Source organism: Kryptolebias marmoratus, linkage group LG9 (assembly GCF_001649575.2).
Source record: "Kryptolebias marmoratus isolate JLee-2015 linkage group LG9, ASM164957v2, whole genome shotgun sequence".
Taxonomy (NCBI): domain Eukaryota; kingdom Metazoa; phylum Chordata; class Actinopteri; order Cyprinodontiformes; family Rivulidae; genus Kryptolebias; species Kryptolebias marmoratus.
Window position 1 is genome coordinate 24115093 of NC_051438.1, and position 17210 is coordinate 24132302.

At 35.3% G+C, this 17210-nt stretch overlaps 1 protein-coding gene and 1 pseudogene across 1 annotated transcript; both read left to right on the plus strand.

The window, feature by feature from the left end:
* Positions 1-1024: 1024 nt before the first annotated feature.
* Positions 1025-4083, plus strand: LOC112449740. Its single transcript, XM_025004209.2, has 6 exons — positions 1025-1163; positions 1317-1640; positions 2823-3173; positions 3283-3408; positions 3612-3664; positions 3777-4083. The coding sequence occupies exons 1-6, from the start codon at positions 1121-1123 to the stop codon at positions 3903-3905; spliced, it is 1026 nt and encodes a 341-aa protein (XP_024859977.1). The 5' UTR covers positions 1025-1120; the 3' UTR covers positions 3906-4083.
* A 7750-nt stretch (positions 4084-11833) lies between these two features.
* On the plus strand, positions 11834-15290 carry LOC108231229 (annotated as a pseudogene).
* Positions 15291-17210: the final 1920 nt, after the last annotated feature.

The window sequence follows — 17210 nt, forward strand, 5'->3', positions numbered from 1 at the left end:
CAACTGAATTGATGTGTCTGTTGAACTCTTCTACTCCCTTGGCTTGGATTTTGACCCATGTATCATCCATATATCTGAACCAATGGCTTGGTGTTGTTCTTTCAAAGGAGTTCAGGGCTCTCTGTTTCACTTCCTGAATATAGAGACTGGCTTCAATTATTGACACTGGTGATCCTAAGGTACAACCATGCTTCTGTCTGAAAATACTGTCAATATACTTGATATAAGTGGTGGAAAGACAGAGGTCCAGCAGGGTACAGATCTGGTCCAACAAGCCTCTATTGTGAGGAGAGTGAGGGTAATCTGCAATTCAATTGCTTACATAACATCTCAGTTTAAACTCTACACTCTGCAGTTTGAATTGATAAATCTCCTCAGGTGACAAACGAAACGTCTTCAGCTACAATGAAGTACAGTTGTTTTTCTTTTTCAATCTTTTGTAGAATAACAAGTCCTGGATGACAGAGAATGTACCCTAGCTAACTGAGAGGACTGTATTACAAAAACATTAAAACCCACAGGAGGTTAAATTAAATTAATTTTCTTTACCAGCTTCTCCATTCCAGGTCGCGGGGAGCTGGTGCCTATCCCCAGCAGTCACTGTGCGAGAGGGGGGGACACCCTGGACAGGTTGCAAGTCCTTCATGAGAGTTTTGAAGATAAACCTCTTCAACATAATCTGGCTTGTAAATCATTTATCGACTGTGAACTTGTAAATCTTGACTGCATTTCAGTAAATAACATTTGAACACAATGTAAAAGAAAACCTTTTTATTTTCAGAAAAAATATGTTATGTTTCAACATTAAATAATGTTGAAATGATAAAATATAAAAATGTTAATATTAAATTACTATTTAATAGTTTTTCATTCATGTTATCTTTTTATGAAATAAGGTGTTATAACAATGACAGCTTTTTCTTAAATTAATGACTTAGTGTAGTGTTTTCACTCAAACAGAAATATTTTGGACAAAGTAGCTAAAACCGTTAAAACCACAGTGACAGGAAATGCACTTTGATTGTACATTTTCAGATACCAATAAGTCTGTCTGTATCACCACTCCTCCTTCTGTCACTGAAATATAAACAGGCATTGGATCCCCCGACACAGTGTAAAGATGACTCTGTTATGGGCTACACTGCTTCTCCTTCGTCAAGCACGTAAGTTAAATCAACTGTAGTAATAATTTCTCTTTGAATATTTGCAGGCTTTTTAGATTTGTGATTTGTTGTGTACATATTTTTATTTTACTTAAATAATTCCAAGCTACTTGCATTTATTTTTGACATTTTACACATTTTCTCCTAAAACAGATGCATTGGTTCCAGTGATCACCGTCCAACTTGGTGAACCAGTAACTCTGACCTGTGTTTTGTCCGATGAAGACAAGAGCAGCAGTTCACTTCACTGGTACAAGCAGAGTGCAGGAGAGTCTCTGAAATTAATTCTAACACTGACAGAAAATAACGAACCTGTGTATGGACCAGAATCTCCCGCCTCAAGACTGAAAGCAACACATAAAGAGAAAGTTAGCAATCTGACCATTTTAACAACAGTTCAAGAAGATGAAGGGATTTATCACTGCGCTATCACGTCCCGGAAGAATATCTGGCATGGGACATATTTATCAATAAAAGGTAATGAATTTTATTTAAATATGTAAAGAAAGTCTTAAAAATCTTATAATCTCATAACAATTTGATTATCGGTGAGATAAAAATGTGATGACAGAAGAGCAGACAACAAGACGTGTTCAAGATGAACAGATCCTTCAGTATATTTAATTTTTACCCATTTAATGTCGTTAAGGCTCATGTTGGCTGGCGACCTGTCCAGGTTGAACCCCTCTTTTTGCCTGTTGACTGATTGGTTAGGGAACAGTCTCCCAGAACAAGGAGATGCAGATTTAGTTAGAATTTTTTTTTCATTATTTTATTTAAAGTATGTTTTTTAGTAGATAAAGTTTTTTTCTAATTTGTTGTTTTACAAAAAAACAAAAAAACCCCAAAATGATTGTTGGTGATATTTGACTTTATTTTGATTTAAAAAGCTCAGATTTAAAAAAAGATTTGAATTTGATGCTTTTCTTGTTTTTATAGTATTAAATTATCTTTATTTTATATGTATACTTTATGCTTTGTGATCAATTAAAGAAAGTGTTCAGCATGGCACGGCATAGAAACTAAACTTAAAAATATGTAGTAGCTCAAACAAACGCATTTTTATTGATTTTTACTCAACTTACTTTTCCATCAAATAGGACTGAGAAGATTTAACATGTTCTGTTTTGAAAAATTTGTTTCTACAACTAACAGATGTAGTCTCATTTCAAACTTTGAACATTTAGAGCTCCAACTTAATGAAATCAATTGTTTTTTAGAGTGTTGTGAAAGTATCCTATCTGGCAACATTAGATAATGAGAGTTGGCAATGTTTTTTTTCTCAGTAGCTTCCATGTCTTTGGACCAGGTAATATAAAATGAATGTTTAATTGACTGGCAAATAAGATACACCCACCTAATAAAACATCATTCATGTTTTGCTGAACATTTAGCTGTTTGCTGTGCATTTGCACCTGTCTGCCACTGTATTATTCTCTATGAAACTCACTCATTCCACCCCGCCCTTTTAAAGTATTGGGTATTTAAACTAATTTTGTTACACACAAATGGATATTAAACATAAGTAGTATTCTGTTTTTCTTTCATTCCATGAATAATTGTGTAAGTCTTGAACTGTAAAAGAATTTAGCTGTCTGTCTTTCAACTTCTAAATGTACCAAGAGTGAATATAATTTTTAACATATTTGTATTTTGTAGGAAACTCTGATGGGACATCAAACTACACTGTTGTTGAACAGAGAACATCATCAGATCCAGACCGTCCAGGAGGCTCAGTGTCTCTACAGTGTTCAGTTCTCTCTGATTCTGACAACAAGACGTGTTCAGGAGGTCTCAGAGTGTTCTGGTTCAGATCCAGATCAGACAAGTCTTATCCAGACATCATCTATGCTGATGGAAACAGACATGATGAATGTGAGAAGAAACCTGACTCCCAGAAGAGATGTGTGTTCTCAAAGAACATCAGCTCCTCTGATGCTGGGACTTACTACTGTGCTGTGGCCACATGTGGACAGATATTATTTGGAAAAGGAACCAGACTGGGATCTGGTATGATTTTGTCTGTAGTACTGGACAAAATATGTTGTCATAGTAAGTTAGTGCAAATATAACATTTTTTCAGAGCAGTGACCTAGCATTATTTGTCTTTGGTTTACAGAGCTAACAGCAGATGGTACATTTATTCCACTGGTGATAGTTTTAACCTGCTTGGGCATTTCTGTCATCTTAAATATTGTTTTTTTCTGTCACCGCACGTCAAGAGCAGCATGTACAAAAGCCAGAGGTAAGAGAAGCTTACAGAATACAAGTTGGCTGTATTTTTAGAGGAACAAAGGTGTCCTCTGTCATTTTGAGCAATCCCTGGCTTCCCTAGTTTTTTTTAAGTGTCCTTTGACAAAACACAATTTGTGCTGCTAATTCATTGATGCTTTCATATATTAGACAAAAGTTAGCTTTAGAACCTTATATTCTTGTGTCTCTCTTTAGGAAGCACCTCTTCACAACCAAGACAGAACAAACTGAGCCAACCAAACTTCACTGTAAGCAATAAAACCAGATCACAAGACTTCCTTTAATATTTCACTGAAATGATTTCCAACAAACTGATGCAACATTGTGGTTTTATAATGAGTATTTTTATTTTCTGGGCAGAATGAAGATGGAGAGGATCTGAATTATGCTGCTTTACATTTTTCTGGAGGGAAAACTTCCAGGGAAAAGAAAAAGAAAGAGTTGAAGACTGAGGAGAGTGTCTACTCCCAGGTTAAACTTTGTAAATGAATGATATTTTAAAGCATCATTTATTGAATAAATGAGTGAATGAAGAGTGAATATATGCTGAATGTTTATTTTTTGTTTTGACAGATTTATTTGAAAAACATTTACAAGTATGTATGTCATCTTTCAAATTTTATCAGATGTCAAATCCAAGTTTTGTTTGTTTTTTTTTTTGCTTGTTGCTTGTTGTTCTTGTGTTAGACATTAAACACAGTTGATTATCTGATAAAAATACATAATTTTATGTTAGGCCTAATTTAAAGTCTGAAAAACCAAAACTTATTTTTCTGGTGTTCATAAAATGTATAAAAAAATAAAGGAATAAAATGCTTTGTGAATGTTTAATTGTTCATTAAACACAAATAACCTAAAACTGAAAACAATTACACAATTGCTTTGGATCGGTTTTGTGAAAACATTCTTTTATTCACAATGTGAAACTGACAATATCATGTCCTAATGAGAAGAGTGCGCTTTTTCATACCTTAATGAAAGTGAAAATTTCTTTGTGCATCTTCTTCAGCAGGTTTCTTTTAATGACAGTTTTAAATTAACTTAGAGATTAATAAAATGAATGTAATTTACATTTTCTATGATTTTGTTCTGTACTTTTCAGCCAATTAAAAAAAAAACAATTTCCTGACATTCTGAACCTCTAATCACTCACTAAAGGTAGAGTTATACTTTCACATGACTCATGATTCATGTGAATTCTGACATAAAGAGAGTGAAGTTGCTGTTTATATCACCACTTCAGACATGCAGCGCTCAGTAGTTCTGATATTAACCAATAAGTGTTAAATGTCACTAGCAGGAATGTAGAGTTTACAAAAAGAATTGTTCACAGTAAGTACATATTATACAAAAATGTAATTACAAAGTTTCATCATATTTAAGCAGTTTTTGAAGTTCATGAAAAATCTACAATGACTGCTACCTTCTTGACTTTGTTCAGTTGTATGGACGCCTCTAGGAACAAACCTGGTTGCACCCTTCTGCAGCACTGCTCTTCCTGTTTACAACTCGCCACTCGGCAGTGAGTGACAAGTTGCAAAAACTTGGACGTGCATGACAGGCCGTCAGTTTTGTCAAGAGACACCTTTTTCAAGCCTAAGAACGGCAAGATAAACCAGATGTTACTTTCTGTACGTGCTCAGGGTTGTACAGGGGTGGGGGTTGGGCTCAAGTCTATTCTAGCAGTCAACAAGTGAGTCTTGTCTGTTCGTTGCATGACTAAAACCAGCACATGACCATGCAAGCTCACATCCAGCGTCAAATTAGAATCACAAATTAATCTTTTATGTATGTTTTTGGACTGTTGGCACCCATACATGCACATAATGAAAAGTAGTATTGTTTCCATGTTTCCACCAGGGTTGTGCATCTCTGGTCAGTGACTGATGCAATATTCACCTCAGTACGCTGACAATGATCCGATACATTCATGGCAAAAACTGATTCAATGCGATACAATCCAGCCTTTAACCATGATGTGATTCAGTGTCAGTTTTAACTCAACACATTGAGATTCAATGCAGTTAAATACAACAAAGCAAAGGAATGGAAAAGTGTTGCTGAAGACAAAACAATACTGCCAACAAAAACTGCATGCTAAATGGTCTTTTTAGCCCACCTTTAGTCACATTAAATATCAACAACCACACCTACCCTCCACCCAGTGGTCTGCAGCTCGTAAGATATGGCCAAATCTTTGCTAACACTGTATATGCTGAGTTGCACTATAGCTTTTCTCAATTTTCTCTGATGTGGTGCCATTCTAACAGTTCAAAATCTTTGAGGCATCAGTCCTTTTGCAACCCTACTGAGTTGGAGTGGGGGAGCAAGTCCAACAAGTCCAAGAATGAAAGACAAAGAAGGTCACATGTGAACTCAAACAGGAGTGTTTTTTTTTTTTTTTTTATTGTAATAGAACAGTGCTCACCATCACACAGGGCAGCCTGCTAGAGCTGTGGTTCTCAACTGGTCTGGCTTTAGGACCCACCATAAACCACTTCAGTCATGACCAAAACTGATTGTTAGGTCAGTTTTTTGGTAAATGCTTAAAAAACTGACTAAATAATTTCAATAAAATATTGTTAGTTCCATATTTAATTGGTGGGCACTCAGCTAAAGCTACATACTTTAAGTCATTTTGAAACTACATCTGAGTAGTAGGACTTTTTTTATTTCATGTTTGTGCGTGTCATCACTGTTGAGTTTTTTTAACTAAAGGTTGAAGTGACTGAAATGAAGTGTTCTGGTTTTACGTAAAATACAGGTAATTGGACGTAAAAGGGAATATTTCCTTTTCTAATGTCACCACTTGCTGCTTGTTTTGGTTTTACATTAAATTTGTTTTTCTTTTTTTTTTTGTCTTGGCACATTATATTCTATTCTACTACCTCAAGTTAGGTTGTGTGGTTGAGTGCCCACCAATTAACTATGTGACAAAGTTGTTTTTTTTTCCAGCATATTTTTGCTCAGTTAAAGGTCCACTGAAAATGAGTCTTCCACTCAGTTTTGGGACATGATCCAGCAGTTGAGAACCAGTGTTAGAGTAAGTAAAAAATCAGCAACCAGCCATCTGAACTCAATCATATCTCAGTTTTTATTAGTAAATCTAAAAATCTCTTGAAAACTTGTGACATCAAAGAAACCTTTGGTTTTAACACCATGTCTAACATAGTTTGCCTGCAGTTTCTTGGCACTTCTGTGTCTGCTCTATTTTATAAATTTGGCATTTAATGCATTTTCAGGTCTCTTAAAGAAAAGTTAGATTTTTGTTCTTCACGTTTGATTTTCTGATGAATTTTCTAAATGTCAAAAACATATTGTAATGTAAGATGTAATGTACTTTACATTTATTATATTAAATATAAGGTGGGGCAGCTACATCATTTGACAACTTTTGATGAGTATGACAAAAAAGAAACAGTGCAATTGCATTTTCAAATGTGTGCCAATGAATTAAAAGGAATAACTACAGAATTGATTAATTAACAGGTTGTGTATACAATAGGATAACCCACTGACTACTTGAATTGAAAAATGGATAAAAGATTTGATAGAATAATGACAAGTTAGCAATGCCGACACCTTAATGTAAATTACAGTCCTCATCTAAACTGAAATGCTGGGGAACAATCCTATAAAAATGCACATCAACAAATACACACAACCATCACTGCAATGAAGTAACAATTGTAAAACAAGAGTTAGCCAAAATTCTTCCATAACCACAAGTATAAGTATTTCAAGTTTTTACAGCTAAGGCTTGTTCTAAAAGCTATGAATGCTGTGGTATACTTTTCACTCAATGCTTCTTGAGTTTTGGCTTAGATCTCCTTTTGTTGTTTGTTGTGACACAAAATGGGTTGTTGATTTGAGGTTTTAATTACCTCATTTTTTATACCACCTCAAAACAAATTACAGAACAAAGCTGAATATGAAAGAAATTAAAAGCGTCATCTTTACTCCTGTTTTTGCTTTTTTTTTTTTTTGCAGGGGATTGTAAAATAACTGATGATTAGGAGAGGAGACAACTGAATCATTTCAAAGATGTTTAGTAAATTAGTTTTAAGCTTTAAACAAATCTTAACTGCGACTGTCTTTCCAGCAATCATATGATACAATTTTTATAACTTTTATAATAATAATTTTATCATACACCTTCCCCCCCAAAGATGTATTCTTGTCTCCTTATAATAAGATCTTAAGTGTACTGAGAAGAATACACTTCACATAGAGTAGGACAAGTTAGTGGGACAGGAAATGTACTTTCTTTCTATATTCTGTGATAACCAATCAGAAGCATTTAACGCTCTGGCTACCACGCCTCTTTCTGTAACTTAAATACCCTCAAGTGTCCAAATGAAGACAGAGACAAGATGATGCTTTTATGGGTCACACTCCTTCTCCTTCATCAAGGATGTAAGTTTTATCCACTGTTGATATTTATTTTTAGAGTATTTACTGTCTGTGTCATTAGCTGTGCTTATTTTTCATGGCAAGTTGTTTTACATTACAGTGTATTTTACCTGTATTGGTTTTTCTATAAATTTATTATTATTTTTATTATGCAGATGCGTTGGTTCCAGTCATCACAGTTCAACTTGGTGAACCTGCAACGTTGACATGTGATTTGCCGGACGTATGGTTGGGCCTTAAAAGTCTCTACTGGTACAAGCAGGATGTTGGGAATTCTCTAAAATTAATTACAATGCTGCGTAAAAATACGAATCCTGAATATGGACCAGGAGTTTTATCCACAAGATTCAATGTAACATGTTACGAAAAAATTAGCAGTTTGACAATTTTGGGAGCAGTTAAAGAAGACGAGGGAATGTATCACTGTGCAGTCATCAGCTGGACTGAGAACACTTGGAGTGGGACGTATTTGTCTATAAAAGGTTCGTCCTAATTATTCAATTTATTTCAATTTTATTTAAATAGATGGTTGAGTAAATGGTATCACAGTACACAACAAGCACAGTTTTTTTCTCACTATAATTATTTTGTCTGGTATAATGCAGAAAACAGTGAGAGGACATCAATATACAATGTAGTTCAGCAGCCAGCAGCGACGGATCCAGATCATCCAGGAGGCTCAGTGACACTACAGTGCTCAATTCTCTCTGATTCTGAGAAAAAAACGTGTCCAGGAGATTTGAGCGTGTTTTGGTTCAGAGCCAGATCAAAAGACTCACATCCAGATATCATCTACACTAATGGAAACAGTACTGATAATTGTGAGAAGAAATCTGACCCTCAGAAGAGTTGTGTGTACCACTTCTTCAAAAACATCAGCTCCTCTGATGCTGGGACTTACTACTGTGCTGTGGCTACATGTGGAGAAATTATATTTGCAAGTAGAGCTAACCTGGATCATCAAGGTAATACTTGATTCATTCATGAAAAACAGTTTAAATGTTTCTCTGATCATTTATTCCAGATAAAATATTTGCAATCTTCCACATTCAGACAGGATGTAATACTAAACATCATTAGATCTTACTCAACTCTAAATATTATTTTCCTTTTGATATTGTTTCAGGATCCAGCTTGTGGTCCCAGGATGTTGGAGCTGTTACTCTTCCTCTGTGCGCCATCTTGGCTATAAGTATAATAGTAATAGCTGTCCTCATATGCTCTGTCAACAAAAACAAATGTGTTCACTGTAAAGGTATGATAATTTACTCATAGCCTTTTTGTTAAAAAGCAGGATCAGCGGTTAAAGTATCTGTATTTATTTCACAAACCAGCTGTTAAGATGCAGAAACACAGTGGTGGGCACAAAAGTCTGCAGGTAAGGTAATACAGCTGAAAGTAACCTAATCAAAAATTTGAAGAGTTTTCATGTTTGTTAAAAAATCATTTTCTATTTTTTTAAGGGGGCTAAAGATGAATGGATTTACTCTACTGCTGTCTTCACTATGATGAACGCGGACAACAAAACAGTAAAAGAAGCAGTTAAGAGAGAGAGGATTTATGCTGCTGTCAAGGCATTCGGACTGGATTGATTTAATTTTTTTGTATTACGATGTCTTGAATAATTGAGTCCATATTATGTCCTCATGTGAAAATATAAGCGAAAATATATTTTTGGATACATAGAAGGATCATCTGTGCTGCAGTGTTCTTTTATTTTGTTAAAAGGAATGGTAAATGTACTACTTACACAGCGCCTTTCTAGCCAGCCAGGCAACTCGAAGCGCTTTTCACCAGATATTATTTCATACCCAAATGATGAAAGATATTATTCAAACTGTAGAAAACCTTTGAAGTGGAACATGATTTGCAATTTATAATAAAATCTGTGATTCTTAAATATGTTGTTTTTATTGTCATTCAGTCATTCATCATCAGTTTGAACGAGCTACCTCTTTAACACTGTGCTGAGGCACATTTAAAAAATACTTCAGAAACATTAAGAGAAACAAACAAAAACCTTTGTATTGCTTCAACAATGCTGAAGTTATGATAGATGGTTTGTGTTTCAAGAGCAAGTAGTGCTTTAAACACCAATTAACAAAATAAAGCATAAAACTACACTTGTATGGTCTCATTTATTTTCTTGCATGTGCATTCTTCATGCAGGTCTTTTATTTTAGTCTTGTTTATAACAACACAAATTAATTATTATCATTATACTACAAACTAAAGCAATCATCTTCCTCTGTCTTTTTTAAAAGCACGTCTGACACAGTTTCTGTCCCACAATCAAGTTTAAAGTCTCTGTAAACCTATTTTTTCCAGGTTATCTCTTTGGTTTATCATCATGTGCACCAACTGAGAGTGAAACTCTTCATCACAATCAGATAAGAGTGTTACACTGAGCAGGGGACGTATTGCTTTTTCCTTTCAGTAGTTGTACGAGTGAAGCTGAAAGCATTGGAGCGGATGGAGGTTCTACCACAGCCCCCATCAATATGCTGTTTACTGTCAGTGTGTTCTTTCTGCTGGAGTCACTATGAGTTGATGGATCAGCTTTAACTGATATGGCTCTTGTGAAATTGGTTTGGCAAAGTTATTTAAAAAATTCTGCTCAGTTTTGTGCTTTTCTGGAGCTAAGAGTTTGAAGAGTTTACCTTTTAGAATTACTTAAAAGAAACAGGTTTTACTACTGTGTCTAAAGGATAATGTTTTATTTTTTTATTTTTTACAGTATATTTGATAAAACATATTTGTTATAGGACCTCCCAGGCCTTTCCGAACAGATCCCAGAGGTACAAAAATGTCTTGGGAACAAAGTGACATAAAAGGAAAAAGATAACATTAAAAATGTAAGAGGAGCTGAATGATGGGGTTAGGTTCCCATGAGTCTTATAGAGGAAATAGCCAAGATAAAAAAGATATGCAGCACAAAATACGTTGAAACACTTCATATAGAATTTGATTATAAGATGAATCCATTAGGCTCATGTGGGTTTACTCCAGTTTCCTCCCACAGACCAAAAACATGCATGTTAGGTTAATTGGTAACTCTTAAATTGTCCCAAGGTGTGAGTGAGAGTGTGAATGGTTGTTTGTCTCGTTTGTCTCTATGTGGCCCTGTGATGAACTTTGGACCTGTCCAGGGTGTCTCCCACCTCTTGCACAGTGACTGCTGGGGATAGGCACCAGATCCATTCAGATTATTATACTTTTTTAAAAAACATATATCCTGTTGTAGTTTTCTCAGAGTTTCCGCTTTTTGTAAAGAAACATTGGCAAAAATCTAGAGTTTTTATTTCATCATCATAAAATTACCTTCTCTGACAAGTGCTTCATTTTGGTAAACGTGAGCAAATCTTTTTTAGGGCTACAAGCTGTTGTTTGCCATTCAAATGCACTTTTAGACAGGGCAAATGGATGAAGAGATTTCAACTTGCTCAGTCAGTCAACATACAGCTACGACTGAAACAACATTATCCATTTACATCACTCAAGAGATTTTTTTAAGCCAAACAGCTGAAACTCAACAGTGAATAAAACACAAATGAAAACAACCTTATAAAAGTAGCTTCATGCAGTCCAAGCAGATACAGATTCTTCATAGTGGACTCAACGAAGACCACCTATATTTGTTCTGTATGACTACATAAGAGCGGTGTTGTGGTTGCTTAGTACGTTGTAGGTTGAAATGCAATTAAATGATATCCTAAATATTACCCAGATTCAACAATCTTCTTTGACCTTGTAATAACTTAAAGTTGCAACAACAAAAAATTACTCGTAACTTTTTTTGACATGAGAATTACCATTGCTCAAAAAGTTCCTTTAAATAAACTTCATGAAGTAGGGTCGAAGCACCTAAAGAGAGGAAAGACCAGTGTGACAGGAAATGTACTATGATTGAATATATTGACATAACCAATCAGACGCTCTGTATCACCACACCTCCTTCAGTCACTGAAATATAAAGAAGTGTTCCGCCGAAAAACAGTGTAAAGATGATTCTCTTCTGGGTGACACTGCTTCTCCTCCATCAAGGACGTAAGTAAAACCTACAGTGATTAGTTGCACACCTGTAAGGTTTGTGATGGTTTTTGCCACATTTTTTTACATTGTAGGGTTTTTAATTTAATTTTACTGATAACATTCTTTCATGTGTTACACCTTTTGCAGACACACTGGTTCCAGTTACCACAGTTCAACTTGGTGAACCAGCAACTTTGACATGTGTTTTACCCGATAAAGAGATAAGTAATGAACTTCACTGGTACAAGCAGAGTGCAGGAGATACTCTGAAATTAATTGTGATGTTACGGAAGCATGCACAACCTCTATTTGGACCAGAAATTTCTGTCTCAAGAATGAATTCAACAAAAACAGAGAAAATCAGCACTGACTATTTTACAAACAGTTCAAGAAGATGAAGGAATGTATCACTGTGCTCTGATCGACTGGACTGAGAATATTTGGAGTGGAACCTATTTGTCATTACAAGGTAATATAAATTTATTCATCTGTTTTCATTACGTTTAACAAGCAGTCACTTAACACTGAAGTGTTTTTAGTAATAGTTACAGATTATAGAACTTAACATTGTATGACATGAAAGTTTGTTTTTTAGGCATAACCATGTTAAGATAAAATACAGCATATTAACTCCATTATGCCAACTGCAGAAATGCTACAACTACATGTTTGGAGAAAAAGGAAGAGAATGAAGTTGTTACAAAGGGGTGTAGCATGAAAATCTATTAATTATGCTAAATTTGAAGATGAGTTTTGTAAGAGAATCATTGTTTTATTTTTTTATTCATTCTCTTGTTTTTACATATAAAACTGAAAAAAGAATAATTTAGCAAATAACCTACATCCCTTATATAATAAATTGTCTAGTAGCAGAGCAGTGATACATCAATAGTGCACAAAGCTTCGCTATACTGTAAGTCATGCAATGTAATTCTATGTCCAAAATAATAAAAGATTACTTGAGTTAACAGTTTAACAGTTTTCACAGAATGGCAACTGAATGTGATGTCACCTGATTGTTTGACTTAACATCCAATAGTTTTATCTGCTGCCAGACCAGCAAATAGTTTCATCCATTTGAGGCTATTTGCTGGTCTGATGGCAAATAGCCTCAAAACATCAGCTCAACTTCTAATAGATCAAGAACAAAGAGAAACAGTAGTGGATTCAAACTCTTTATGCATTGACAATGCGTTGAGCTGTGAGTTCCTACAAGCTGAGAGTGTTTTTTTTATTTTATTTTCAGTTCAAATGAACTCATCCATACTGAAATGTAAAATCTAGAACTAAGTAGTTAATAATTTCTAACACAAATGGATAATTAAAGCCAGCATTTCCTTTGAATTTGTCTGATATTTAAATTATTTAAGGCTGTTATTGAATTTCTAATATTTATCAAGAGTTGTAATTATATTTTATAACAAAGTGTTTTGTTGGATTCTGTAGGAAACACTGAAAGGACATCAAACTATAAAGTTGTCCAGCTGTCAGACGTATCGAATCCAGTCTATTCAGAAGACTCGGTATCTCTTCAGTGTTCTGTCCTCTCAGACTCTGAGAGGATGTGTTCAGGAAATCTCAGTGTCTTCTGGTTCAGAGCCGGATCAGAGAAGCCATATCCAGACATCATCTTCTCTGATGGAAACAGTCACGATGAATGTGAGAAGAAACCTGACTCTCAGAAGAGATGTGTGTTCTCCAGGAACGTCAGCTCCTCTGATGCTGGGACTTACTACTGTGCTGTGGCCACATGTGGACAGATATTAATTGGAAATGGAACCAAACTGGAAACTGGTATGATTTTGTTTTGCAGAATTAAAATAATATACTTGTATGTCTGTTAGTTCTAATGTGTTATTGCAAACATACGTCTTTCATAAGCCATGATGGAGGATGTTTTTTTCTGTGCTTCCTAGGGCAAAAGTCAGACCCTAAAGTTATGGTGATGGTGATAAGTATAACCTGCTTGGTCCTTTCTCTGGTTGTGAATATTGTTTTAATTTGTTACCGGACTCCAACAGCCTGTAAACATTATAAAGGTAAGCATAGCTCATTAAGTTTGTGGGTTGTTATGTTTTAGGAGTTAGTTTAGGAGTTTTAGTTTTAAGTTATCATCTGTCATTCAGGAGATACAGTAGGTGATTTAGTACCTGGCTTCACCAGTGCATATTTCAAAGTGTCTCTGGACACAAGACTAAACTCCAATTTGTCCCTCATACATCCATTTTGATAAGGAGAGGAAAACTTTACAGCAACAAAATAATTAGAACAAACAAAATTTTGCTGTACAAACCTACTTGTGTTTATAAACTCTACTAAAAGACAGAGGAAATATAAAAAGTAATTTTAGATTTGCTAATTCTAATGATATTCAGTTGCAGTTTTTGACTGAATTTGTTTGTTTCTCATTAACTTCAACCTTTACAGTAAAAAAAAAATGTAAGGAAAGTTGTTATTTATTATACTTGTTGAGTGAACTTATAATCTGCACTGAAAAGTCAAATTAAGTTAATCAAAACTTCCTTTTCTCTGTGTTTAGAGAAAGAAACTGCCTCTTTACAAGCAAGACCTGATACCTTGAGCCAAGCAGGAGATTATATCGTAAGCCACTGAATTGAATGACATCACTTGCTGATATTTGATTGAAATGATTTCGCTGATATTCCTGTAACAATGTGTCTTTTTACCTGCTGAACAGACTGAACGTGGACAGGACCTGAACTACGCTGCGTTACATTTCTCTGGAGAGAAAAGTACAAGAGGGAAAAAGGATAAAGAGTCGAAGACTGAGGAAAGTGTCTACTCTCATGTTAAACTTTGAATGTGGAACATCTGTTTGAAATGTTTGTCACAGTGAATCTAATTTGGATGTTTAAATTTATACTTAACCAATAAAACTGTTTAAGCATATAATTTTTTTCACATTAAATATATCAATATAATGATTCCAAAATCCATTTTTGTGAGTGGTCTATTGTTAGAAAAATAATCACAGATAATTATCTAATAAAAAGTATATAAATCTGAGCTAAAACCTAAGAATGTGTCGGTCTTATCCCAGCTAATCTTTCATATTATATAGTACATCTGTAAATGTATTGGATCATATAGTGTCCATTCACATGACTTCCCTTTTTGACTGTACCAAAGGCTCATACAGAGTTAAAGCCCAATAAATTCAAATATGTTGCACACCACCCACCCTTCCACTTCCAGGCCGGACTTATTGGAATCAGCTTTCTAAATGCCTTACAATAAAAGTGCAAACAACTGAACAGAATCACACTACTTGCTGAAATTTGCTAAGATGATTTCCGAGATTTTTATGTTACATGACTGAACAATGTCCCTTTTTTCTGCTGCACAGAGGTGGAGTAATTTTAACAAATGCTGAACATTCTAAATATACAAACACCTGGATGTAAATGTTGTGATTCAGCAGCGGTGTTATTGCTTAAGATGACTCCCACAAAGACTTATTGAGTTTGACTCTTTCTAATTTTTCAGTGTTAATAATTTTAATGGCTTTGTCGTGGTTTTTGAATTGTGTATTTTTTTTTTCTGTGTATGTAATTATTTCTGCTTTGAATTGCGGTCTGTCTCTAAAATAAAACAACGCCATGCCCTTTGAATGTTTGTATTATATGACTGAAAATGTGGATCCCTATATGATTAGCTATTACTGTCTTTTAACACCAAAAGCAAAATACATATTGCATTATGGTTTGAAATTTGTTCCATGGTAAATGGCTTGCACTTATATAGCGCTTTATCAATTCCAAGGACCCCAAAGCGCTTCACACTACAATCATTCACCAATGGTGGTAAGCTACATTATAGCCACAGCTGCCTTGATGCAGGCTGACAGAGGTGAGGCTGCCATCACACTGGTGCCACCGAGCCTTCTGACTGGTGAAGTGTCTTGTCCAAGGACATAGAGACTGACAGAGTGGGGGCTTGAACCAGCAACCCTCCGGTTACAGGACAAATCCTTACCTCCACAGCCAGTCTGAGTGCTCAAACAACAATGAGGAGTGTTTTCTCTCAAGTAAAAAATGGATAGTGACCTAACAAGTGTACACAAACCACAAAGAATTTCTCCAAATAATATGAAAGTCTGATGCTAAAGGTGATTCTTTAAGATACTGAGTTCTGATTAAAATACAGACAATGGGTAAAACAGGCTTGGTTAAAAACCTACAAAGTTAAAAACAAAGGCATCGGTCAAAGGTCTTACTAACACTATTTTTCAGAACTGAGCTAAAGGCTCTAAAAGAGATGAGGCCTGGCAGTTTTAGATCCACCTGAATGGTGTTCTACGCCAAAGGGGCAGCAAAGCTGAACGCTCTTTTCCCTAATTGAGTTCAGACACGAGGAACCGACAGAAAAACACTGTTTGAACATAAGGCATAGCAGCGGTTAGTTCTTTCTAGAAATGTGCTTAAATATGATGGAACTAAGCCCAGTCGGTGCCTTATAGATGAGAGTCATCCAGTGTGTAATTCTGCATGCAGTAAGAGGAGACCAGCCAGATTTAATGTACAGCTCTCAGTAATGAGTGAGGTAACTGTCACCAGGGATGAACCACGGAGCTCTGAGGTAAAGTGTCTAAGGACTGGAGCCATTTAGAAGGGGCAGTCGTGTATAGCACATCACCGTAGTCTAGTAGGTGAATAAAAGTAGCAGATACTAAGGCACACATGTCAAATTTCGTTCCTTCGGGGCCACTCTCCGGCATGTTTTAGATGTGTTCATGCTGGTTTAAATGAATGACTTGTAGACATGCTCCTGGAGAACTTGGTGATTTTGTGAGGAGGATATTAAATCATTTGAATCAGGTGTGTTTAAGCAGAAAAACCTTAAATTTCCAGGACAGCGGCCCTTGAGGCCTGGAGTTTGACACCCCTGTACTAAGTTCTTCTGTGCAACTTCTTATTCATCACTCAACTCTTAATATGCACAATGAATAAATACTCATTTATTACAGATTTCAGGTAATTCTTTTTTCTTTCTGAACAAAGCAGGTGGCTTAATTCCAGCAACTTTGAATAAACCTTTTTTTTGTGTCAGTCTTTGTAACACACCCTTCCTTGTCCCCACTTCCTCATGTTTTATCAGAGCACCACAACAATCAAAAGTCAGTTTGCTCCAGATTTCAAGGCAGATATTTCAACTTAATGTGGCAGCAGACAGGTCTCAGTCTGCTCTGAGTTTTAGAGGACAGAGCAGTTCTGTATTTTAAATGAATGTGAATGAATCACCAACTTGCTTCTCATGCAAACAAATGTGATTGAAATAACAAATTAAGATACAAATGTAAGTAAAAATTACAGCAGTACAACTAAGTTT

Coding starts and splice junctions, on each gene's coding strand:
- LOC112449740 (XM_025004209.2), top strand. CDS start 1,121: ATGACTCTGTTATGGGCTACACTGCTTCTCCTTCGTCAAGCAC. Junction 3,409..3,611: donor AGCATGTACAAAAGCCAGAG/GTAAGAGAAGCT, acceptor GTCTCTCTTTAG/GAAGCACCTCTTCACAACCA. Junction 3,665..3,776: donor TGAGCCAACCAAACTTCACT/GTAAGCAATAAA, acceptor TTTTCTGGGCAG/AATGAAGATGGAGAGGATCT.